General features: G+C 52.5%; 1 protein-coding gene across 11 annotated transcripts in view; it reads left to right on the top strand.

Annotated features, from left to right (window-relative positions):
• Positions 1-24,647, top strand: part of MSI2 (musashi RNA binding protein 2) — a 335,448-nt gene that overhangs the window by 271,679 nt on the left and 39,122 nt on the right. For 5 of the 11 annotated variants that reach the window (XM_038759053.1, XM_038759052.1, XM_038759056.1 and 2 more), the window contains exons 9-10: positions 6,344-6,458; positions 18,224-18,298. In XM_038759053.1, the coding sequence (XP_038614981.1) occupies positions 6,344-6,458; positions 18,224-18,298 (190 nt within the window). Of the gene's footprint in view, positions 1-6,343; positions 6,459-18,223; positions 18,380-23,319; positions 24,641-24,647 lie in introns of those variants that run through there. The other 6 variants (XM_038759046.1, XM_038759051.1, XM_038759050.1 and 3 more) reach the window with 3 other exon arrangements.

The following is a 24,647-nucleotide window of genomic DNA, read 5'->3' as shown; positions in this document are numbered from 1 at the left end:
TTCTAAGCGCTGGGGAGGTTACAAGGTGATCAGGTTGTCCCACGTGGGGCTCACAGTCTTCAACCCCATTTTTTTACAGATGAGGTGACTGAGGCTCAGAGAAGCTAAGTGACTTGCCCAAGGTCACACAGCAGACATGTGGCGGAGTCGGGATTCGAACCCATGACCTCTGACTCCAAAGCCCGTGCTCTTTCCACTGAGCCACGCTGCTTTTATTGCACGTTTACTGTGTGACGCACACTTACTAAGCACTTGGGAGAGAAGCAGAGTGGCTCAACGGAAAGAGCACAGACTTTGGAGTCAGAGGTCATGGGTTCAAATCCCAGCTCCGCCAATTGTCAGCTGTGTGACTTTGGGCAAGTCACTTAACTTTGCTGTGCCTCAGTTACCTCATCTGTAAAATGGGGATTAAGATTGTGAGCCCCATGTGGGACAACCTGATCACCTTGTATCCCCCCAGCACTTAGAACATGCTCGAGAAGCAGCGTGGCTCAGTGGAAAGAGCCCGGGCTTTGGAGTCAGAGATCATGGCTTCAAATCCCGGCTCCGCCAATTGTCAGCTGTGTGACCTTGGGCAAGTCACTTCACTTCTCTGGGCCTCAGTTCCCTCATCTGGAAAATGGGGATTAAGACTGTGAGCCCCCCGTGGGACAACCTGATCACCTTGTAACCTCCCCAGCGCTTAGAACAGTGCTTTGCACATAGTAAGCATGTAATAAATGCCATTATTATTATTATTACAGGACAACAGAGTTAGTAGATGTGTTTCCTGCCCTCAGTGACCTTACCGTCCAGAGGGGATTCCTGCCCTCAGTTAGCTTACCGTCCAGAGGGGATTCCTGCCCCAAGGGAACCCAGAGAGGGACAGGGTCTTCCAGGCGGGTTCCCGAGCTAGGGTGGCGGGTGTCCTGTGTCTGTGTCCGACAGGTTAGGGGAGACAGCACGGTGGAGCAGAAGAGCGCTGATCTGGAAGTTGCTCATCCTCCTGATACCTGTTTCCTCATCTGCGAAGTGGGGATATAAACACCTGTCTCTCTACCTCACAAGGTTGTCAAGAGCGAGATAAGCCGTGGGAGACAGCCTTGGAAATAAAAGCACTAGACAAAAAACAAAAGCTGATTGCCCCACTAGATTGTAAGCTCCTCGTGGACAGGGATTGTATCTAACAAATTCCTTGTATTGTACTCTCCCAAGCAGAAGAGAAGCAGTGTGGCTCAGTGGAAAGAGCATGGGCTTGGGAGTCAGAGTTCATGGATTTGAACCCCGACTCCGCCACTTGTCAGCTGTGTGACCTTGGGCAAGCCACTTCACTTCTCTGTGCCTCAGTTCCCTCATCTGTAAAATGGGGATGAAGACTGTGAGCCCCACGTGGGACAATCTGATCACCTTGTACCCCCCCCAGCGCTTAGTGCTTCGCACAAAGTAGGCGCTTAACAAATACCATCATCATTATTATTATTATCATTTAGTACAGTACTCCTGCACATAGTAAGCGCTCAATAAATACCATTAACTGATTGATTAGAGGTTGACAGTTGGAGTGGCGGGGGGCCTCCATGAGACTGCCTATAGACACTCAGGTCTGGATATCGGGGGGTGGCTACAGTGTGAGAGCCAGGACCCCCCCCTTTTTTCCCCTCTTTCCTTTATGGTATTAAAGTGCTTACTATATACCAGGCGCTCTACTAAGTGTTGGGATAGACGCAAGCTAATCAGGTTGGACCCAATCCGTGTCTGACACAGTCCGTGGAGCACACAGTTTTAATCCCGGTTTTGCAGATGAGGTAACTGAGACCCTGATAAGTGAAGTGACTTGCCCCAGATCACACAGCAGAAGACAAGTGACAAGTGGAGAAGCAGCGTGGCTCCATGGAAAGAGCCCGGGCTCTGGAGTGAGAGGTCGGGGTTCAAATCCCGGCTCCACCAATTGTCAGCTGTGTGACTTTAGGAAGTCACTTCAATCAATCAATCAATCAATCGTATTTATTAAGCGCTTACTGTGTGCAGAGCACTGTACTAAGCGCTTGGGAAGTACAAGTTGGCAACATATAGAGAAGAACTTCACTTCTCTATGCCTCAGTTACCTCATCTGTAAAATGTGAGCCCCCCGTGGGACAACCTGATCGCCTTGTAACCTCCCCAGCGCTTAGAACAGTGCTTTGCACATAGTAAGCGCTTAATAAATGCCATTATTATGATTATTTAGTGGCAGAGCAGGGATTAGAACGCAGATGCTTCAGACTCGCAGGCTCGAGCTCTAACCACGCGGCTTCTTCCACTGTGCTCCTCCCTCCCTCCCCCTACCCCACCCCATTTTAGGGTGGAAATCACTAGGCCACCTCTTCTTTCTCCTTCTCTCCAGTCCCCGTCCAGAGGCAGCCGCAAGGGGTTTTGTTTTGTATTTTACCCCCCTGTGGTGTCCCGCTCCGCCCTGAGGCAGCAGGGACTGGTGGGGTCTAGTGGGGCCTAGCGGGGCTGCAGGCTGAATAGACCCTTGTGTTCTGGCTTGTGGTAGCGCGGCCGGGCCGGGCCGGAGGGACAAGGTGGCCTTGTATAGGGGTAGTAAAGCGAAGGTTTTGTGCTCCGTGGCCCGGTGAGGCCCACAGGAATAACTGGGGTTTTCTGGGGCTCCTGTAGCCCCTTTTCCTCCCAGCCCCCACCCCCGGCTGTCAGTTGTGTGTTTTGTTCCAGGGTGTACAAGAGCCTTTTCACCTCCTGTGCTGCCCCCCCTAGAGCTCCGAAAGAGTTCTGCCCTCCCTCCCAGCCTCCCCTATCTCACTGTTCATTCATTCATTAAGTCAGTCGTATTTATTGAGCGTTTACTGTGTGCAGAGCACTGGACTAAGCGCTTGGGAAGGACAAGTCGGCGTATATATAGGCTCACCAGCCCCGAAGCAGCAGAGCGCTGATGCTGCAGATGCCGGAAGACCTTTCAGAGGCCTCCAGCTGGGTGAGGAGGGGAGGTTTTGGGGAGGAAGGGAAGGAGGGCGAGAGTTGCAGGAGAAATATGGCTGATGCCACTGTCCAGCCTCCTTGGGACTCAAGAATTCAGGAGCCAGCAAAGCAGGGAGGGGATGGGCAATCATCCTCTTCCTCCCGCTCCTGCTCATCCTCCTTATCATCGACAGTATTTACTGAGCCCCCTGGTAGGTGGAGTCCTTCAGTAATGAAGGGCACAGTGTCTGCCCTCATGGGGCTTACAGTGTAATAGGGGAAGGGGCCAAGCACTTTTAATTGCAGCGGTGTTTTTAGGTCAGTACTGAGACTGCCATCCAGGACTCCTGTCTCTCTCTCCCTCTCCCTCTGTCTCTTCCTCCTTCCCCCACCCATTTTTCCTCCTCCAGCCATCTTTATCCCTCCCTCCATTTTTCGTTTTCCCTCTCCTCCCACCTCTCTCTTTTTTCATCCCCTCCCCCTTGGCTTTGCCCAGATAATTTTCCACCCCCTCTCCTCCTCTTCCCCCACTGTCCCAGAAGTAGCCAGCCTGGTGGACAGGTAGAGGAATCCCTCGCTGTTTCATGGTCATCTGTTTAAATATCTCATGACCCCAAAAGGCCGCAACTCTCCCTTCTACAAAACACCCTGAGGTGGAAGGTCAGCGGCAGCTGTCAATTGAAAGAGTGGCGAAAACCAGTTCTATTCAGCAGTAGGCAGTCCCAGGAGTTAAAAAAAAATGGTTTTAACCACTTGTTTCTTAGACGTGACACACCTTCAAAATAGTGAAAATGACCTAGCTTGATGCCCTTTAAAAGGGTCAACCCTGCCCATTCCCAGTTTGCTCAACAAAGCAACTTCTTAGGAGTGATCCCTTCTCCGGGAAAGGAAAATGAAAATCATTTTCCGCCAACATCCGTGGCGTTAGAATGGTTCGGTTTATGTCTCCGACTCCGATATTAGCTTTGCACCTCTGGGCCTTTCAACTGTTTTAGTTTTAACTTCTGGGCCTGTGAAAATTATGAATCAGGGCCTGTCTCTGGAAGCAGCGGCGGCTGTTTGCTGAAGCTTATTACAGGGTGATTATTTCTCTCAGGGCTAATCCAAATGGCATTTCCTGGTTAATTGCCCATCCCCTCTGACTGGACTGGACTTTTTCTGTTGTTGTTTAGAACATACACCAGGAAGCCAGCCCTGAGAGGCAAGCGCTGGGGCCCTGGCGTGATCGGGGATGCACGCGGAGGACCAGGATTCGGGAATCCAGGGTTCTCCCTCCTTCTACCAGGTCCCCCAGTTCTGTCTTCCCGAGTGATCCTCCCACTTGGGATTGGGGTTTGAGGATGTTTTTGTTTTGTCTTTTTTTTTGTCAGCTCATTGTAGGCCCAGACCATCAGGGCTGGACCGGGTGTGAGACTGAGGTTGTGCTGGCCAAGCTGCCCCCACCTGTCCCCTCTGGCAGCTGGGGGCCTTGTCCTGGTCCTGGGGTTGTTTGGTGGGTCAGTTTTGTGAGGCTAATATTGACCCAGCAGTAGGGCAAATTTGCAGGTCACTCGCAACGGGGGGTGCAGCTCCTGAAGCTCTGCGTAAACTAATCTCCCTTTTCTACAGCTTCGGCCCCTGGGCTCCATTGGGGCCTTCCCCTTCCCTGAGCCCTGCCACTCTGCAGATGCTTGGCACCAGTCGGAATCGGGCTAGTTCTGCCCAGCAGCTGGTTCAGGTCCCATGATGCTGGGCCAATCAGTTTGAATGTCTAGGGAGCAAGGCTCCCCGCATAGGGAAGGAGGGAGTGCAGGCCTCCATTTGTCGTCATTCAAGGATCAGACTTGGGCACAGGGCAGGGAAAGGTCCCCCGCACCCCCTCCCGGGGCCACACTTGACACTGGCCACCTCCTCCGCCTTTCCGCTGGGCAAGTATCAGCCCTGGCTGAGGCACAGAAGCCAGAGAGACCATTCATCCAATCGGATTTATTGAACACTTACTGTGTGCAAAGCACTGTACTAAGTGCTTGGGAGAGGACACTGAAACAGCAAGCAAGCACATTCCCTGCCCACAACAAGCTCACAGTCTAGAAGGGGAGACGAACATTAATATAAATAAAGAAATAAATACAGATACGCACACGTGTGCTGTGGGGTTGGGAGGGAGGATGAATGAAGGGAGCAATTTAGGGCGACTGAAAAGGGAGTGGGAGAAGAGGAGAGGAGGGCTTAGTCAGGGAAGCCTTCTTGGAGCTGTGCCTTCAAATAGGACCAAACGGGAGCCTCCCACGCTCCGAAAATCCGAATCTCGAGACTTTCCATAATGCCACGGGAGACAATGGCGCCAAGTCAAAGCTGCCATTAGAGTTTGGTGCCTCCAACCCGAGGAAAGGGAGAGTAGGTGGCTTTGTTTTAAAAACTCCCATTACAGTCAGTTAACCTTTCTGTTACCTAAATGAAAATTGTATAAACCTAAGATTTTCCTTGATCAGGTTGCTTAGGAACCAGCAGCGGGTTTTCGTAAGACAATGCATGTGCTGTCATCGATAGGGCTATTAGAAAATGAACCATTTAGTCATATTATTCTCCATCCCTGGCTCGGTCTCGGGTAATGATCTGTTTGCCCAGAGAAAGCACACTCACCTTCTCTGTCTCATTAACAGAGAGAGGAGGGTTCACACCAGTGACGTCCCCTCTGTTTAAAGTCAGCCTACGGGTGGGTCCCATGGGGTCAGCAAGATGGGGTGGGGAAGGAGAAGGGAGCTGAAGGGGAAGCGGAAAGGCAGGTAGATGGGATGGGGAATTCTTCCGAAGGTCCCCGAATCCAGGAGTCCCGAGGGACCCCCGGGTGAGTAGAAGCCCAAGCGAGGACCGAGATGTAAGGAGTGCGCAGACACTTCAGAAGGTGGCGGGGAAAGGGGAAAGGAAGGAATATAAATGGCTTGGTATTAGGGAGGGATGAGGAATTATAGAGAGTCTCCCTCAGAGAATGAGCCAAACAATGTCTGGTGGGGACCAACTCTGGTGTGGTTCAAACTTTAAAGGGGCTGCCTGTCTCTCCCATTCAGTGGTTCTTCATTCTTTATCTTGGTAGGCATGCTAGGCGGAGAGAGTCTTTAGCTCCTGGCCCTCTAAGTAACCCATGCGCCTCTCCTCCCCTTTCCCCCCAGGCCCTGTTTCTCCCACCATCTCCTGGTGGAGTCAGGTGGGAGTGGTTTTGGGCGAAGCCGGACTGTCACGATCGAAGGTTTCCTCCCGAACGGATCCCGCGGGCCCTTTTTTCTCTCTGCCGGCCTATTTTTACCCGATCTGTGAGGAGCCCAGCTAAAAATAACCCTCCCCCTAGGCAGACAAGCTCGGTATATGACATTTACGTGGAATTCATTTGCATCTCATTCGCATCTCATTTGTACATCTTTCTGCTCAATAGGTAGAATGTAAGAAAGCGCAACCTAAAGAAGTGATGTTCCCGCCCGGGACGAGAGGACGGGCCCGGGGCTTACCTTACACCATGGATGCTTTCATGCTAGGGATGGGAATGCTAGGTAAGTGTGGGGGAGGTGGGCGCCCCGAGACCCCCGGGAGAGGGAGGCTCTCCCCCTCCACCCCCCACCCCCACCTCCCCCGTGGCCCGCACTACCATCTCCCCCTCCCCCCGCGGGCCTGGCTTTCCGAGGGAAGAGACAACACCTCCCGGCCTGTGTTTGCGGGGGCTCCAGCAACAGCGACCGATGCTTCTGAAAACTGGGAAAGGGGTGGGAAATCCTGACTATTTAAATGATTAACACTCTTCTCCTGGGATAGCAGAATTTGCATTTAAATGGGTGTTTTAAATAGCCCGTTTTACTCTTTACACACCGAAATAGAATGATGAAAGATGCAGTGTGTTTGTTCTGACTAAAAATAATCTCTCCTGGCTTTTAGAGGAATTGAGTCGCACATAATGCCCCTTCTCTTAAAGGTATCGCTGACAGTTTTACGTAGATAATTGAAAATCTGGCTCCTTAAATGGCATGTAAGATGGAGAAAGCGCTGAAGATGTGTAATTGCGGAGGCCGCAACAATAATTAGAAATTTCAAAGGCGAGAGGACGGTATTTCAGCGCAGGTTATTGTGTGTCCAGAAAATACTAATTAAATGGGATAAATGGTACTTAATGATAAAATTCTATTCAGGCCCGAGATGGGTCTGGTTATAATGGGTTTTCATTTGGCCAGGCTAAGAGAGTTCCTCTCCCTCCATTACATGACAGGGCCCCTTGGCGTCTCCTTCAGGTTAGCCGCAGCTACCGTGGCGCGCGGTTTACCCTTCTCATCTTTCACTCGGGTTCCATTCGCCATCTTTGGGCCTCCCGTCCCGGTCCGGACGCGTTCCCTCGGAGCCCTCTGCCGGGCTGGAGAAGAAAGGCAATCGATCGGGGCTATTTATTGAGCGCTTACTCTGCGCAGAGCACTGTACTGGGCACTTGCGAGAGAACAGTGCGATAGAGTTGGAGGAAAGGAGTAGACCAAACCGGTTGGGGTCCTGTCAACCCGCCCCCACTGGGCACCTTTGGGCCCTAGGGAGCAGATCCCGAAACCAGGAGAAGCAGATTCTGGTGCTTCCCCAGACCTGGCAGTTCATTCATTCATTCATTCATTCATTCAATCGTATTTATTGAGCACTTACTGTGTGCAGAGCACTGTACTAAGCACTTGGCTCACTGGGTGACCTGCAGCCAAAGCCTGGGCCTCTCTGGTCTGCCCACACCTCACCTCCTCAACTGTACCATGGGAGGAATGCAAGGACTCTGAGCAACGAAAAAGCCAACAACAGAGGGAAGCTAAGACCAGCACGTTGTCCCCTGGACGGCAGCAGCCGGTCGTGGAATCGGGCCTGTGGCCCGCTTGGCCTCGGGTCTCCCCGGGCCGGGGTCCTGCCACAGAATGCCCATCCGGGTGGACGCTGGGAGTGTTATCTGTTGGACCTCGGCTTTCCTGAGCATGCACTGGGTATGCCCTGATGGATGGGCAGGGACCCTCTAACCTTTCAGTCCAACTTCCTCTGCAGTGAGTCCTGAGTGTTCCCATGGGTGGAACCACTTTGCCAAGCTGCCGTTTGTGGAAACGAAGCAGGTGGCGACTTCCCCTTTCTGAAAGCAGCACCAGGAAGGGGGAGAGGTCCATGGGTGGACGAGTGGAAGGTCAGGGGAGGGGGCATTGAGGTGCCACCCTCCAACTGAGGCAGGGCCGGTCCAGAAGCCTCAGCACCCATCAGAGCGGGTGGGGGCCTGGCACCAGGAGCCCCCAGGACCGAGCCGCCCACTCCCAGCAAGGATCGACTGCAGCGGGAAAGGCCGCGGAGACCCGCACAGTCTCCCAAACCCCTGGCTCCCCCCAGAAGGGCATCATCGGCTTGCCAGTTGGAGTGACTTGTCCCGGATGAGTGATGAAGCCGTGACGAATGCCAGATGCTTAATTATTTGCTCCAGCTATTTTTTCGTCTCTTCCAAGTTGTGAGTGGCCACTTCCTCGAGCCCCTTGAAAGGATGAAACCGTTGGACAAACCATGTTGCAGTCATGGGTCTATTAGCACTGGAGTTACGACTCCGCCACCTCTCGCCAACCCCCTCCAACTCCCTGGTTTCAGAGCCTTGTGCCTCTTGGCAGCGAGACTCTGAGCCGAGGCTGAATCCTGGCAGAAGAGCCTGGTCTCAGCGGGGGACAGATCCTTCCCCCAGCCCCAGGAAACAAGGCCGTCCGGCTTCCCGTTCCGAGACAGCTTGACTTCAGCAGGGGCGGAGACCCTGTGCCTCAACACTGCTACCCTGCTGGGGCCATCACTGCCCTGGGGCTCAAACCTTCTGCGGTACCTGCAGTTCGAGTAATCGTTCAATCAACAGTGGAGGCAGCGGGGCCTGCTGGAAAGAGCCGGGGCCTGGAATGATAATGATGGTATTTGTTAAGCGCTTCCTATGTGCAAAGCACTGTTCTAAGCACTGAGGGGGATACAAGGTGATCAGGTTGTCCCACGGGGGGCTCACAGTCTTAATCCCCATTTTACAGATGAGGGAACTGAGGCTCGGAGAAGTTAAGTGACTTGTCTAAGGTCGCTCAGCAGACATGTGGCGGAGCTAGGATTCGAACCCATGAGCTCTGACTCCAAAGCCCGTGTTCTTTCCACTGAGCCATGCAGGAGATCCGGGTCCTAGCCCCAGTTTTTCTGCCGGCCTGCTGTGTGACCTTAGGCAAGTCACTTTACTTAATAATAATAATAATGGCATTTGTTAAGCATTTAGTCTGTGCAAAGTGCTGTTCTAAGCGCTGGGGAGTATGCAAGGTGATCAGGTTGTCCCACGTGGGGCTCACAGTCTTAACCCCCATTTTACAGATGAGGTAACTGAGGCACAGAGAATAATAATAATGATGGCATTTATTAAGTGCTTACTATGTGCAAAGCACTGTTAAGTGACTTGCCCAAAGTCACACAGCTGACAATTGGCCGAGCCGGGATTTGAACCCATGAACTCTGACTCCCAAGCCTGTGCTCTTTCCATTGAGCCACTCTTCTTCTTCTCTGCACCTCAGTTCCTCCATCTGTGAAATGGGTAATAAATCCCCGTCTTCTCTCCCCATTAGACTGGGACCTCCGGGTGGGATGGAGGCTGTGTCCATTCTGACTACCTTGTAGCTACTCCTGGGTTTAGTACATTCTTAATAATCAGTGGTGTTCATTGAGCCCTCTACTCTTTTCGAAGCAATGAACTGACAGGCGAGTACAATAGATACACCTCAAAGAGTTGACAATCTTTCTTCTGGGAATCCAAGGCTGTTCCGCACCTGGATTCACCCACAAGAGGGATGATGCTCCTTTCGGAGTAACCCAAGCTATTCCTATCTAATGATAATTATGACATATTATCTATTAATAATAATTGTATATTATTAATGAGTATTTATTAAATGCTTACTCTTTGCTGAGCACTGGGATAGACAGAAGATATCCAGACCTGACACAGGCTCTGTTCCACGCAGGGCTCATAATCAAGAGGGAGGGAGAAATGTGTATTTTATCACCATTTTGCAGAAGAAGAAACTGAGGCAAAGAAAAGTTGAGTTACTTCTACCCCACAAGCTTCCAGGTTTTGGGAAGTCCCAACTGCCTCAGTACTCCCGGCCAGCCGGCCTTTTCCACTGCCCCTGGAGAGAAACTCAGAGCACAGAGATCCGGATGGAAGGAGGGAAGAGACGGGCCCTGCTGGGGCGGTTCCAGAGTAGGATCCGGCAGACGCTTTGGCCATTGGGAGGAGGGGCACCACTGCGAAGAAGCTGACCCTCGATGGCTCAGCGAACCCGCAGCATTCCCAAAGCCCCCGCCTGCATGGCCAGGTTCGGATGGATCCAGACGAAGAAGGAACTTCATCTTTCCGCATCCGCTGGGCTCAGAGGAGCAAGCGAGGACTTGGGTGGCCCTGGCTGGGGTGAGAGGAGGCTGGCGGTGGCCAGGCTGTGATAATCTGCCCGGATCTGTGGTGATGTGTGGGTCAGAGAGGCCTGATTTTGCCCCCAGGGTGAAGGATACAGTCTTATGTGCAGCCCCATCGGGATGGACTTCCATATTCCCCCACCTCCTCGGGCTCAGGAGCATTCAGAGCAAGGGCTGGCGTGGCCCAGACCGCTGCAACCCATCGGGCAGTGGTCCCCAACTGAACATCAACCCTTCAGCCGCTACTGTGGCCCCCTTGGGTGGGGAGGGGGCACGGGGTGGGGCAGAAATGCACCAGCCATCTAAGGTGATGCCCCCTGGGCACACTGCAGCCCTAGACACTGCCCCTGACATAGACAGGGGGCACTGCTTGCTTTCTGAGGCCTACTAGGCATCCTGTAAAGAAATCCATCCCTTGCCTCCTCCCTGCAGAATAGGAAGCTCTCCATTGTGGTGACCTGCGAATCCATCCCTTGCCTCCTCCCTGCAGAATAGGAAGCTCTCCATTGTGGTGACCTGCGAATCCTAAGGGTATCTGAGTGAGGGGCCTGAGTCGCCCTGTGGGGAACACCCTGACCATCAGAGACAGTATGGAGAAGCCATCATCGACCTCCTGAGCGGCTGCTGCTATGGCTTCCTCAGCTGGGCCCCAGCACCAGTGCCTCCGTCCCTGTCCCTGAGGGAGGCAGGCCATCCGGCCTGAGAAGAAAGTGAGAGTATTTGTCTCCCCCTTGCCACTAGAATTTGTTGTTCTGTCAGCCACCATTTTCCCTCGTTCTTGCATTCCTCTGGACCCTCTGCTAAGCCCATCAGGGTCTCCTGGATCAGGCCAGACACACAGCCCAGGGCTTGGCCCATCTGAGGTGGCGGAGCTGTCTGGTGTTCTCACACCATCCCTCCATTCTCACAGAGTCACTCTGGTAGTCACTCCTGGAGGTCATCTAGTCCCTGGCCCTGGCCCTGGCATGTAGAACAGCCCAGACCCACTTGGGCTTCTCCGATTCTTAGAGCTCTCTGGGTGACAATCCATGGGACCCTCGGATCAATGACGCTTCCCTGCCCTTCGAGGATCTGTCTGAGTCACCCACGCTCTCCTGCTCAGCCCTGAATGCAGGCAGCGACCCCGCTCCCTAGCAGACGAGTCCGTCAGAAGATGGTCAACTGCCCTCAGCTTCACTTCCTCCTTGCCTTCCTGTCACATGCCCCACCCCACCCCAGGTCCCATCTCTGAGCCCGGGCCAGACCTCACCACTGGCTGACAAAGTAGGCTGTGGAGCGGGAAAAAGCCACTGCGACCAGGACCGGGGGCCCAGACTCCTGAAAGCGGAGCATTTCCCCTGACAAGGAGTTGAGGGAGGAAGCCTGGCCTGCAAGAGAGCCCCGAGCCTGCCATCCGGAGCCTTAAGGATAAAGCAGCCCAGTCAACCGCCTCATTGTCTGGGAAGCTGTGATTTATTAGCGTTGATTAGGGCATCCAAATGGGCTTGGGTTCAGTCCCCATCTGCGGGCCCGGACTTGTCCTGCTTGTTAGCAGGTTCACACGGTGTGTGTTGTGGGGGGGTCTCTTCCCAGAAACCATCTGGGCCGCTGCTATTGGCAAGTCAGGACGCCCTGGGAAAGGGTTGATTTTGTGTAGTTTACAGGGAGGGCAGAGGGAGGAAGCTTTTTGATGGTAGAACGTTAAGTTGGGATCCTTCTCTAAGTAAGCAGACTTGTGTTTCAAAAGGGAGAGAGTCTCGCTGATGATTACCCATTTGGTCTTTGACCTCCTGGGTGCATTGGCCCTTCATTGTCTCCTCCGGGCCCTGCAGCTGATCCCAAATCCTGCCACCAGTGTGAACCCTCAGAGCTGGCGAGCAGGACTGCCCAGCCCTCTGAAGTTCAGGGTGTACAGGGCACGTGTGGATTTCCAACCAGGCTGTATTGGCAAAGGTGGACTCTGATTTGGGCCATTTGTTCGCACCTTGAGAGAGCATTAGAATTTTCTCAGTCCAGATGGAGATCTAGAGCCCCCTGCTTCCTCGGGCTCCAGTGGTATTGGGGGACTAGGCGACTGGGCCAGCCCCGGAGAGAGCCCATGTGTAAAAACCAATTTGGTTATTGACTGACCATCTTTGCTTCTGCCGATGCGAAGGGAGATGTGCGAGAGAGGGACTTGGGGCCCAAGCTTGATTTTTGAGTTTAATGACAAGAGATAATTACGGGGGGGATTGATCGTCCGCCAGGTGAACTGAAGCAAATAAATTGCGCGGTGGCCAACGCAGAGGAGAATGGCGGCTAATGGGAAAGGTGGAGAGGTCATCCTGGCCGTAATTCGGCTTGATGAAACATCCACCCGGGCCCGGTGCTAATGCGCTATTGATATTCAGCCGGCCAATTTCCCCCACGCGGCTGGGCCTCGGACTCGTTAGAGCAGAGCTGGCCATCACAGCGGTAAATGAAGAGGAAAATTGAAGTAATGTTGTATTATAAATTTATGATTTCATCTGCCTGACCTAGAGAATGTTCTGTGATGGGAGGGGGAGATTGGGCCCTCTCTCTCGCATATGCAACTCTTGCACTGTCACTGCCAGAGCAGATAATAATAATATTAGTGGTATTTTGAAGTGCTTCCTATGTGTCAGGCACTGTACTAAGCTCTGAGGTAGGTACAGTACGTGCAGATCAGAAGAGTATGACATGGTGCTCGTGGCCTAAGTAGAAGGGAGAATAGGCATGGATACTTTTTTAGGGGATAGTCGGGGGTGCTTTGGGACTACTGGAGCACAGAAATAATCCATCAGTAGTATTTATTGAGCACTTACTGTGTGTAGAGCACTGCCCTAAGCGCTTGGAAAAGTCGGTGGACACGTTCTTTGCTCACAGCGAGCTTTTGGTCCAGATGAGGGGGACAGACACTAATATGAATAAATAAGTAGATTACATATAAGTGCTGTGGGGCTGAGGGCGGAGTGTTAAAAGGGAGCAAATCCAAGTTCAAGGGCGACACAGAAGGGAGAGGGAGAAGAAATGTTAGGGAAGGGCTCTTGGAGGAGATTCATAATCATAATGAAATTGTTATATTTGGTAGGTGCTTATGAATGGGCCTAGCACCATCCTAAACTCTGTGTTGATTATAATGCAATCAGGTGGGACACAGTCCCTGGCCCACATGGGGCTCACAGTCCAAGGGAAAAGGAGAAGAGAGAGGGGACCATGTTATTTTTCCTATTCTGTCCTTTTCTCAGAGGACGGCTTGGTGTCTCTCTGAGGAGGATGTATTCTGCGGCTCTAAGAGCCCTCCAAGCCTTTCAGTCAATCCATCAATCAGTGGGTTTGATTGAGCGCTCACTATGTGCCAAGCACTGTCCTAAGAACTTTGTAGAGTACAAAAGAGCGGGTAGACACGATCCCTGCCCTCAAGGAGCTTACAGTCTAATGGGACACAGACGGATTGCAGGTCCCGGGAAGCCCCAGAGTCTGAGGAAATGTACACTTATGTACACCCCAACTTACGGGCAGGGGTGAGGTGAGTCCCGAAGTGCTGAGTGGATGCAGGTAGAAGTGGAAAGGCAACGCAGGAGGAAAGGTGACTAAAGTGGGGAGATGGCAACCTTGAAGGGGACCACCCTAAGCAGCCCTCTCCTCCTCGCCGAGGGCAGGCCCCACTGACCTGCTGCCCCCGCGAGCCCCACCGGCCCGGGTGACTCGGCTGTCTGCATATCATCCGTTCATCAATATCATTGAAAAAGTGGCATCAACAGCCCAACTCCGAGAGATCTGATTTTCCAGCAGAGGCAATTCATTTGGAAAGGGGATTGAACTGCTCAGGCGTGAAATAAATCCCCAGCAGCCCCTGGGGCACAGGTCCCATTGGTGCTTCCAGAGGCCTCTGCCCGACCCTTCAATAAATCAGTCAGTCATTCAGTCACCCTCTCGCTCCTTCTTTCCCTGCACCCCTCTTCTGGGTCAGGGCCACCCTTATGCCTGCCCATCCTTTCGCCTACCAGCTTGTGAGGCTGGGGGCCATACTCCGCTGCGAGGGGCCAGGCCCCCAACAGAGACCCCATCCTCACTCTGGAAAGTAAATCGGCAGAGTGGAAGGGTCTCATCTGGCAGGTGGGCGCCGAGCAGCACCCCCGGGTAGCACTGAGGGGAGAGGCCCCCAGTGACTTATTAATAATAATAATGATGGCATTTATTAAGCGCTTACTATGTGCAAAGCACTGTTCCAAGCGCTGGGGAGGTTACAAGGTGATCAGGTTGTCCCATGGAGGGCTCCCAGTCTTCATCCCCATTTTACAGATGAGGGAACTGACTTCCTCTTGCTACATGGTCAGTCGTATTTCCTGAGCACTTACTGTGTCCTAAGTACATGGGAAAGTACAGTATAATAAAATATCACATTCCCTGCCCACAACGAGTTTACAGGCCAGAGGGGGAGACAGACATTAATATGAGTAAAGTACAGATATGTATATAAGTGCTATTGGGTAGGGGGCCGGGGGATGATTAAAGGGAACAAGTCAGGGCATCGCAGAAAGGAGTGGGAGAAGAGGAAAGGAGGGTGCTGTCAGGGAAGGCCTCTTGGAGGAGACGTGCCTTAGAGAAGCAGCGTAGCTCAGTGGAAAGATCCCGGGCTTTGGAGTCAGAGGTCATGGGTTCAAATCCCAGCTCTAGGAACTGTCAGCTGTGTGACTTTGGGCAAGTCACTTCACCTCTCTGGACCTCAGTTCCCTCGTCTAGAAAATGGGGATTAAGACTGTGAGCCCCCCTGTGGGACAACCTGATCACCTTGTAACCTCCCCAGCACTTAGAACAGTGCTTTGCACATAGTAAGCACTTAATAAATGCCATTATTATTATTATTAAATCCCACCTCCACCAATTGTCAGCTGTATGACTTCGGGCAAGTCACTTAACTTCTCTGTGCCTCAGTTCCCTCATCTGTAAAATGGGGATTAAGACTGTGAGCCCCACGTGGGACAACCTGATCACCGTGTATCCTCCGCAGCACTTAGAACAGTGCTTTGCACATAGTAAGCGCTTAACAAATGCCATTATTATTATTAAGAAGGCTGTGAAGCGGGGGAGAGTAACTACCTGTCGCACATGAGGAGGGATGGCGTTCCAGGCCCGAGGCAGAGCGTGGGTCAGCGGCGAGATAGACGAGTTGGAGGTACAGTGAGAAGATTAGCATTAGAGTGGAGTGTGCAGGGCGGGTTGTAATAGGAGAGTGGTGAGGTAGGAGGGGATGCACCCCAGCTGCCGATGGCGGGGAGGTGGCACGGCCTGGACGCCTGGTTCCTGACTCCAGGGCCCTCAGCTGCTGGGCACCGGGAGCCGGGGCCCCTTCCCTGGAGGCTGGGAGTAGACTGGCACACCCTGCCATTCCCGCCGGGAGGCCACGGGTTGAGCCAGCCTCGGGGACCGGCAGGAGAACGACGAGTGGAGGGAGTCAGGACCGGGTTGGATTAGGAAGCGGGGCCGGCTGAAGTGGAGGGTGGAGCTGGCAGGGACAAAAGTCCCTCCGGCCCGGTGACCCTCGCCCAGCGGGCCTGCAGAGGAAGCCCTGGTGTGCAGTGTCCAAGGCGCTAGGGCGGCCCCGGCCGTTGGGAGCCATTGGAATCCTCTACAGGACGGCACAGGCTGGGGTCCGGAGAAAATAGGGTTCCAGATAGCTCAACAGAATATCTTTGTGACAAAGCCGGGAGCTTCGGGTATTCCGTGAGCAGCTGAGCTAGCTGGAGGTGTTTTGCGTGTTTACTAATAATAGCAATAATGATAATTTTGGTATTTGTTAAGTATTTACTCTATGCCAAGCACCAGGGGCAGATACAGTGCAATCAGGCTGGGCGCAGTCCCTGCCCCACGTGGGGCTCAGAAACAGCGTGGCTCAGTGGAAAGAGCACGGGCATGGGAGTCAGAGGTCATGGGTTCAAATTCCAGCTGTGTGACTTTGGGCAAGTCACTTCACTTCTCTGGGCCTCAGTTCGCTCATCCGTAAAATGGGGATGAAGACTGTGAGCCCCCCGTGGGACAACCTGATCACCTTGTGTCGTCCTCAGCGCTTAGAACAGTGCTTTGCACACAGTAAGTGCTTAACAAATGCCATTATTATTATTATTATTATGGCGAGGGGAGAAGACAGGAATTTAATCTCCATTTTATAGAGGAGGAAACTGAGGCCCAGAGAAGTGAGATGACTTACCCAAGGTCTCACAACAGGCAAGGGGAATTAGAACCGGCGTCTCCTGACTTGCAAACCTGTATTCTTTCCACCAGCCCGGCACGCTGCTTCTCCTCATTCTGAACATTGGCAGAGACATAGTCCCGGGCACCTTTCCGCGTTTGGAGCCCACGTTGTTGGGAACCTGAAGAAATCGTGCTGCTTTTCTTTCCAGCCAGTTCCCCGGGCAGCCGGTGCAGGGTGCTTACCGTAACCGGGGTTCCCTTCCCTCTTGGGGTACAGCCTGGCTGGTACCTTCGTCTCCCGCTGTCTGTAACAGCCGCAGCAAATTGCACCTGCCCAGAGCCCGGTGCTGAGGCCCTAGCGGGTGGTATTTACTTGGCCGTCTCCGAGAGGTGCGTGGACTGCCAGCCGTACATCCGATTGGAGAACGCAGGGCACGGGCTGCAGGGCCCAGTCAGTGCCAGATTTCAGGCAGTCAACAAATCAGTCGTATTTACTGAGCTCTTACTGTGTGCAGGGCACTGCACTGAGTCCTTGGGAGAGAACAACGTAACAGACACTTTCCCTGCCCCGCAACAAGCCCGGAGGGACTTGGTCTATTTGATTCTCCCAAGTTGGGTTGAAGCCCTCCTATCTGAGAAGAAGCATGGTCTGGTCGTATTTACTGAGCTCTTACTGTGTGCAGGGCACTGCACTGAGTCCTTGGGAGAGAACAACGTAACAGACACTTTCCCTGCCCCGCATCAAGCCCGGAGGGACTTGGTCTATTTGATTCTCCCAAGTTGGGTTGAAGCCCTCCTATCCATGGCCTGGCGAAGAGAGCACGAGATAAAGAGTTAGGAGATCTGGGTTCTAATCCTGCCTACTGTATGAGTTTGGGCAAGTCACTTCACTTCTCTGTACTTCAGTTACCTCAGCTGTAAAATGGGGAATAAGACTGTGAGCCCCGCATGGAGTAGGGACTGTGTCCATCCCACATGCCTTGTATCTTTCCTGGGTTCTAATCCTGCCTACTGTATGAGTTTGGGCAAGTCACTTCACTTCTCTGTACCTCAGTTACCTCAGCTGTAAAATGGGGAATAAGACTGTGAGCCCCGCATGGAGCAGGGACTGTGTCCATCCCACGTGCCTTGTATCTTTCCCGTGCTTAATACAGTGCCAGACACGTAGTAAATGCTTAACAAATATCAAAATTAGTATTATTGTCCCAACTATGCCATTCCCTTGCCATGTGTGACCTCAAGCCATCTGCATCATTTCCCAGTGCCTCAGTTTCCTCATCTGTAAAACAGGGATGAAATACAGATTCTCACTCTCCCTTAGAATGTGAACCCCAGGTGGGACGAGGAACTGTGCCTGACCGGATTACATTGTATCTGCCCCAGCTCTTGGCTCATAATAAACGCTTTAGAAGTAGCACAATTCTAATCAGAGTCAGTTTGCCAGAGTACTCCCTCGTCTCCTTTGCCATCGCTAACTTTCATGAATTCACTTCCCCTTCCGCAGAACTCATAAATATCCGTGTCCTCAGTTATCGATCCTGACCGCGCATGTTGGAAATATTTTTATGTTTGTCTCCCCTATGCTTTGAGGTTTGCCATAGGCTCCTGCAAGCAGCCCAGCCCCACTGACCTGCCTCTTCCTTGTTTGTTTGTGTGTGTGTGTGTTTTCCAGGTTACCCAAACTTTGTGGCGACCTACGGCCGAGGCTACCCCGGATTTGCTCCAAGTTACAGCTACCAGTTCCCAGGTGCGTACCTGCCTTTCCGCAGTTGTGTTGGAAATCCCGGCACCAACACTCCCAGCCAGGGGCTGTGTGAGGGTGGACCAGGTAGGATTGCTCATCATACGCACACTATCCTTTCCTTTTTTTGTGTGTTTTGGTTTTCCTCTGAAATGTGTGTATTGCTCTCCGTGGGTCTCAGGACAAGGCCCAGAAGTGTGTTAACCGGTACTTTGGAGTTGCGGTTGGGCCTTTTGGATGGTTTATGCAAATTCAGTGGTTAAGCCTGTTGGAGACGGGGGTCTCTCAGCGGTCAGCCTGGCTTTCCTGGTGTGGGTGGCGTGGCCGCGTCCTGCAGGGGTGGGGGCTGTGGTATTGCAAGTCCCATCCTCCGGAGGCTGAAGGTCGTGGTCTTCTCCCCGCTTGGTGATGCTCCTTCTGCAGGACTCATCTCTGCCCAGCCACCCATCCAGGCTCCTCCCCCACCATGAGGGTCCTTGGTGCGTGTGTTTGTGTGTGTGCGTGCCTACGTGCGTGTGTGCACGCACAAGGTCCCACCCTCACCTCCCGCTTAGGGGAGGATCCCAAGTTGGTCATAGTGGCTGGGGCTGGCCACCCTGGGCAGCGTCGTGGTTGCTTAGGCAGCAGGCGAGCCCAAAGGCTGAGCCCTGCACCGATGGTACAAACATCTCAACAGGTGATGGTTACAACCCCCCTCCCCCGCCTCACCTCATGAGTGGTTGGTATCGTGTGTGGGAGATGTCCCTCCGGCATCCTGGGGGGCTGTTCAGCGTGAGAGGGTTGCGGAGAGAGAGGAGGCTGTGGAGAGTGAGGGGGCTGTGGAGCGTGAAGAGGCTTTGGAGGGTGAGGGGGTAACTTGGCCCACTTGCTCAATCAATCAATGACACTTATCAATCACTTACTGTGTGCAGAGCAGTGTACTAAACACACGGGAGAGGACAGTACAACAGAGTTAGTAGACACATTTCCTGCCCACAAGGAGTTTAGTCTAAAGGGGGAAGTCAGACATTAGTACAGGTAAATTTTGTATAATTACACAAGTGCCGTGGGGCTGAGTTTAGGGTGAATATCAAGTGCTTAAAGGGCACAGATCCAAGTGCAGGAATTTCGCCTTAGCTGGTGCTCCTGGGGACCAAGGGCTCCTGGGGCTTGGGGTCTGGCCACTGACAGAAGGTAGCCGGTTACCGTGGCCCAGGGCCATACAAGCACCCCGGTCCGTGAAGCGGGCCGAGGGGTCCCCGCAAAAGGAAAGCAGGAGTTGAAGGGATTGAGGTAGTGGATTGGAAGTTTCGTGAGCTATTGGAGTGGGGCTATCGGGGTCAGGTGTGGAGAGGAGGCCAGGAGCGGGGTTCCTGGCTCTGAATTTGGAACCAGCAAGGAGGCTGCCCGACTATGGCTCAAGCCTGTCTGGGCCCCGGCCAATTCCCAGCCTTATGCTGAAGCCATCTTCCCATCAGACGTTTTGGCTCCTGGACACCCTCAAGTCCACAGCCCCGTGGGTGAAGAAGTCCAGCCTATCTTCCCCAGGGTGAGGCCGCCCTCCTCCCCCCATCCCCACCCCCTATTCAGTCCTATAGCCATGTTGGGCACTCCGAGTCAGCTTATGGAAGGGCTGTGCTTGGGGGCTGAAGCACAGGTTAGGGCTTGTAAGGATGGAGGAGAGCCCAGTGGGGACTAAATATGTGTTCTCCTTCCATTTTACACTGTGAGCTCAATGTGGAGCAAGGATTCTATCCAACCGGATTATCTTATAGCTATCACAGTGCTTAGTACAGTGCTTGGCACATTGCTTAACAAGTACAACACTTATTATTGATCCCTTCCTGCCCTTCCATCCTATGCTGAACTGGGGCTTCAGGATGGATCAGAATTATCTGATAATCCTCCCTCTAGACTGTAAACTCGTTGTGGGTAGGGAATATGTCTGTTATACTCTCCCAAGCGCTTAGTACAGTGCTCTGCACACAGTAAGCACCCAATAAATACAATTGACTGACTGACTGGTCACCCCCAATCCACCAAGCTGGGCCGGGCCACAGACAGAAAGCAGCTCAGGTTCTTCGGAGAACCACCCCTGACCGGGGGAAGTCAGGAAGCCGTCCGGCCACCAGGAACCGGCCATGAAGGACCGGACAGGGCTGGACTTTGGAGTGGGAGGGTGGTCTTGTCAGTCCTGGGGGCGAGGAAGAAGGGCCTGGCTTTCCCCCAACACACCCCGCCAGGGCTGCAGCCACTGTCCTGTCATCATCTCCCAAAAGCCACGGGTAAATACTGCCTCCCAGCCTCTCTGTTTCCCTCCCTCCCTCAGGCCTCCCCCGGGGAAGGGCAGGCAGCGATAAAAGAATAAGATGAGGCCCCAGGGCAACCACCTCATCTGTTAAGACAAAACTTCAGGGGCGGAAGCAGGCATTGGAGGGACTCGCAGCATTGAACCCGGGCTATTTGTCACTGTTATCCAAATTCAGAGTCCGAATCTGGCTGGACTGTGAGCCACTGGGCCATAAGTCACTGGTCCACGGGCTGCTGGGCCATAAGTCACTGGGCTGCACAATGAGCTGGGCAGTAGGCCGCTGGGCCACACCTCAAACTGGCCTGGGAGCCGTTGGGCTACACGATGAGCCAGGCCGTGAGCCTCTGGACTGCCTGGCTAGCTGGGCATTAGAAGCCAGCGGACCACCGCTGGCCACGTGGTCACCGTCACATTTGCATCATTTAATAGTAATAACAATAACAGTATCTGTCATGCGCTTTACTATGTGCCCTGCACTCTCCACTGTCCCAGCGCTCGAGAAGCCAGTTATTTTAGCCGGTGTCTATGCCAGCTGCAGGAGTAAAGCAGACAGGCACCCTGCCACAGTTACCCGCCGCGGGATGCCTCCCCCCGGCCCCGTCAGAGCACTGTACTAAGCGCTTGGGAGAGTACAATATAACAGAGGTTCTTTGTTGTTTTATTTATGGTATTAATCAATCAATTAATCAATCAATCGCATTTATTGAGCGCTTACTGTGTGCAGAGCACTGTACTAAGTGCTTGGGAAGTACAAGTTAGCAACATATAGAGACAGTCCCTACCCAACAGTGGGCTCACAGTCTAAAAAGGGGGAGATAGAGAACAAAACCAAACATACTAACAAAATAAAATAAATAGAATAGATATGTACAAGTAAAATAAGTAAATAAATAAATAGAGTAATAAATATGTACAAACATATATACATATATACAAGTGCTGTGGGGAAGGGAAGGAGGTAAGATGGGGGGGATGGAGAGGGGGAGAGGAAGGAAGGGGCTCAGTCTGGGAAGGCCTCCTGGAGGAGGTGAGCTCTCAGTAGGGCCTTGAAGGGAGGAAGTGCTTACTCTGTGCCAGGCACTGTGCCCAGTGGGACTCACAGTCTTAATCCCCATTTTACAGCGAAGGTAACTGAGGCACAGAGAAGTGAAGTGACTAGCTACTAGTCGCACAGCAGACAAGTAGCAGAACTAGGATTAGAACCTAGGTCCTTCTGACTCCCGGGCCTGTGCTTTTTCCGTTAGGCCACGCTGCTCCTCTTGTCTACTAACAGAGTTCCCTACCCAAAACAAGCTTACAGTCTTGAGAAGGCAGACATCAATAAAAATAAATAGATTATGGATAAGTTCGTAAGTGCTGTGGGACTGAGGGAGGGGTGAATAAAAAGTGCAAATCCAAGTGCAAGGGTGACCCAGAATAATAATAATAGTGGTATTTGTTAAGCACTTAATAATAATAATAATGGCATTTATTAAGTGCCTACTATGTGCAAAGCACTGTTCTAAGTGCTGGGGAGGTTACAAGGTGATCAGGTTGTCCCACGGGGGGCTCACAGTCTTAATCCCCATTTTACAGATGAGGTAACTGAGGCCCAGAGAAGTTAAGTGACTTGCCCAAAGTCACACAGCTGACAAGTGGCGGAGCCGGAATTTGAACCCATGACCTCTGACTCCAAAGCCCGGGCTCTTTCCACTGAGCCACGCTGCTTCTCTTAGTACAGTGCCAAGCACTGTACTAAGTGCTGGGGTTGTTACAAGATAATCAGGTCGCACGTGGGGCTCACAGTCGGAGTGAGAACAGGTATTGAATCTCCATTTTGCAGGTGAGGGGACTGAGGCAAAGAGAAGTTAAGTAACTTGCCTGAGGTCACACAGAAGACAAATGGCAGAGGCAGGATTAGAACCCAGCTCCCCTGACTCTCAGGCCCTTGCTCTTTCCACAAGGCAAGACTGTTTCTCTGGAACTTTCTCTAGCTGACCCTTCCCTCCAACACCAGCCTTGGGCCCTAATCCAGTCCCCCCACCCTGCCAGTGTTTCTGCCGTGGATTCCTCTGTCAGTAGAGTTTGTGTTCGACGTTACCATCGACGTTGCAGTACAGTTCCCAACCATCATGGACAGGCTCTGTTACCGGGAATGCTATTTCCCCTGTTGGAACATTTGTGCCCCTCTAACCCTGTCGCCTAAATCAAACCCCTCCCCAGGAATGTCTGCCACCCTCCTGCCTCTGGGTGCAGTGATGGGCCAGGTGCTCTTCCCGCCCCTTGACCATACAGTCAGAGGCCACTGCCCTGGATGTGCCGGGCCTCCCAGCTGGTTTCTGAACTGGGGTCGCCACACCAAGTGGATTGGAGAATGGGCAGGGCCACTGGTCGCCCGGAGATCGGGGGTCATTTGTCGCCACTCCCCTATCCCAGATGCCAGGTGGGGAGCAGAACCACTGCCCCTCCTGCCCTTTCTATGGTGCTTAGAGGGCCCCTTGTACCGGGCCCAGACCTCAAAATGCGGCAGGCACCTCGGGCAGGAGCTGCCTGTTCACCTACTTGCTCCTAGTTTCTAGTTCTCTCCCTCCCCTTGTGTCTGTCCTTCCCGCCCCCCCCCTCCCCCCCACCACTGCCTCTGGGCTCCTGGAGTTCAAATTTATTATCAGCCTCTCCCTAGCCTTATTTTTTTTTTTAATTTCTTGGGACCTATCTTTTCGTTTAATCTATTAATTTCTGTTCTTATTTCACTTTGCAGACTACTTGCCGATTTCACAAGACATAATTTTTATCAACTAGCTCTTAAAGAGGCATAACAAATTGGGGTTTACTACAAGTGCTAATGAGAGAGACAGACAGACAGAAAAAGCCTGGGTGACCATGGTTCTTGTTGTCCACTGAAACCATTACTTCTTCGGGCTGGCTGGTTGGAATGAATTTTTGTTTTCTTTTCTCTCTCTCTCTCTCTCATGTCTCTTTTTTAATTTTCCATTTCCATAACCTTATCCCTTCACTCTGTGTCTCCTTTTTTTTTTAATCCACCTCACTTCCCTTCGCTTCCTGAGAGCATCTTTAATGCCCACGTGGAATGTAGTGGACCATAGGGCCCATAGGTAGCTTCTCACAAACTTTTTGGGACACTACAGTAACTGGGGAGGGCAAATCAAATTGATTTTATAAATAGCCCGGCTGATGGGGCTGGCAGTTGTGCCTTGGGGCACAAGGGAAAGCTGAAGCCGTGGAGAATTGCTGTGGAGGAGAGCTGCTCTCTTAGTGGGCGGGAGCGGAGACTGAATATGATGGAAGAGGTACGATCCCCTTCCATAGAAATTAATCTGGGGAGCGGGCGGCTGCATAAGGAGCCAACCGTCTTCCACCATTGGGTCTGATCCTTCGGTGGGTGATGCTCTGATAACCACGAGGGCTACCGTGGAGATGGGCACCAGAAAGAGGCAGGGGCTTAGGAGTTGTGAGGTGGCAGGGATGTTTCAGTTCTATCTTCCTGCTTTCCCCAGGTCTGACTGGGGCATGATTCTTCCCTTTAGACAAGGAGATGATGCCCAGGGCCTTCCCAGAAACACACCCCACCTTTCAGGCCACCCCTAGGGACCCCCTCAGAGCAGGCTCCCTCTCCAACCGAACTTTCACCTCGCTTACAAGTTTGTGAGAAGCGGACCACTCACGCACGGCCAGACTGTAGCGCACTCAATGTTAGTTAACCCACGTGATTCGCTGCCAGCGTCTGACTACGCATGCAAAGTCCTGCTTTTCATTTCCTCTAAGGCACCCGGTTGATTCCTTGGACTGTCCCGTAGTCACTGGGCTTGGTTCTTTTCTCTCCTTTTTCTTTTTCTTTTTTTTTTTCCCTATCTGTATGGCTCTTAACTTTTCTTACTCCATTTGTTTTTGCTACGAATTGCTTTGCTTTGGTGAACTTGTCTTAGTATGCATGATTTGCAACCATTTTTAGCCAATGTGAATTTTCTCATTTTTGTAAATAGTTCATCTGTGCTTCTCTTTAATGACTTTTTTTTTTTCCTGTAAGCAACTGAGGTAGAAAAATAAATTGTTTTCCACGGACACGCT

Source organism: Tachyglossus aculeatus, chromosome 17 (genome assembly GCF_015852505.1).
Source record: "Tachyglossus aculeatus isolate mTacAcu1 chromosome 17, mTacAcu1.pri, whole genome shotgun sequence".
Lineage (NCBI taxonomy): Eukaryota > Metazoa > Chordata > Mammalia > Monotremata > Tachyglossidae > Tachyglossus > Tachyglossus aculeatus.
This window is presented reverse-complemented; position numbering and strand designations above follow the sequence as displayed.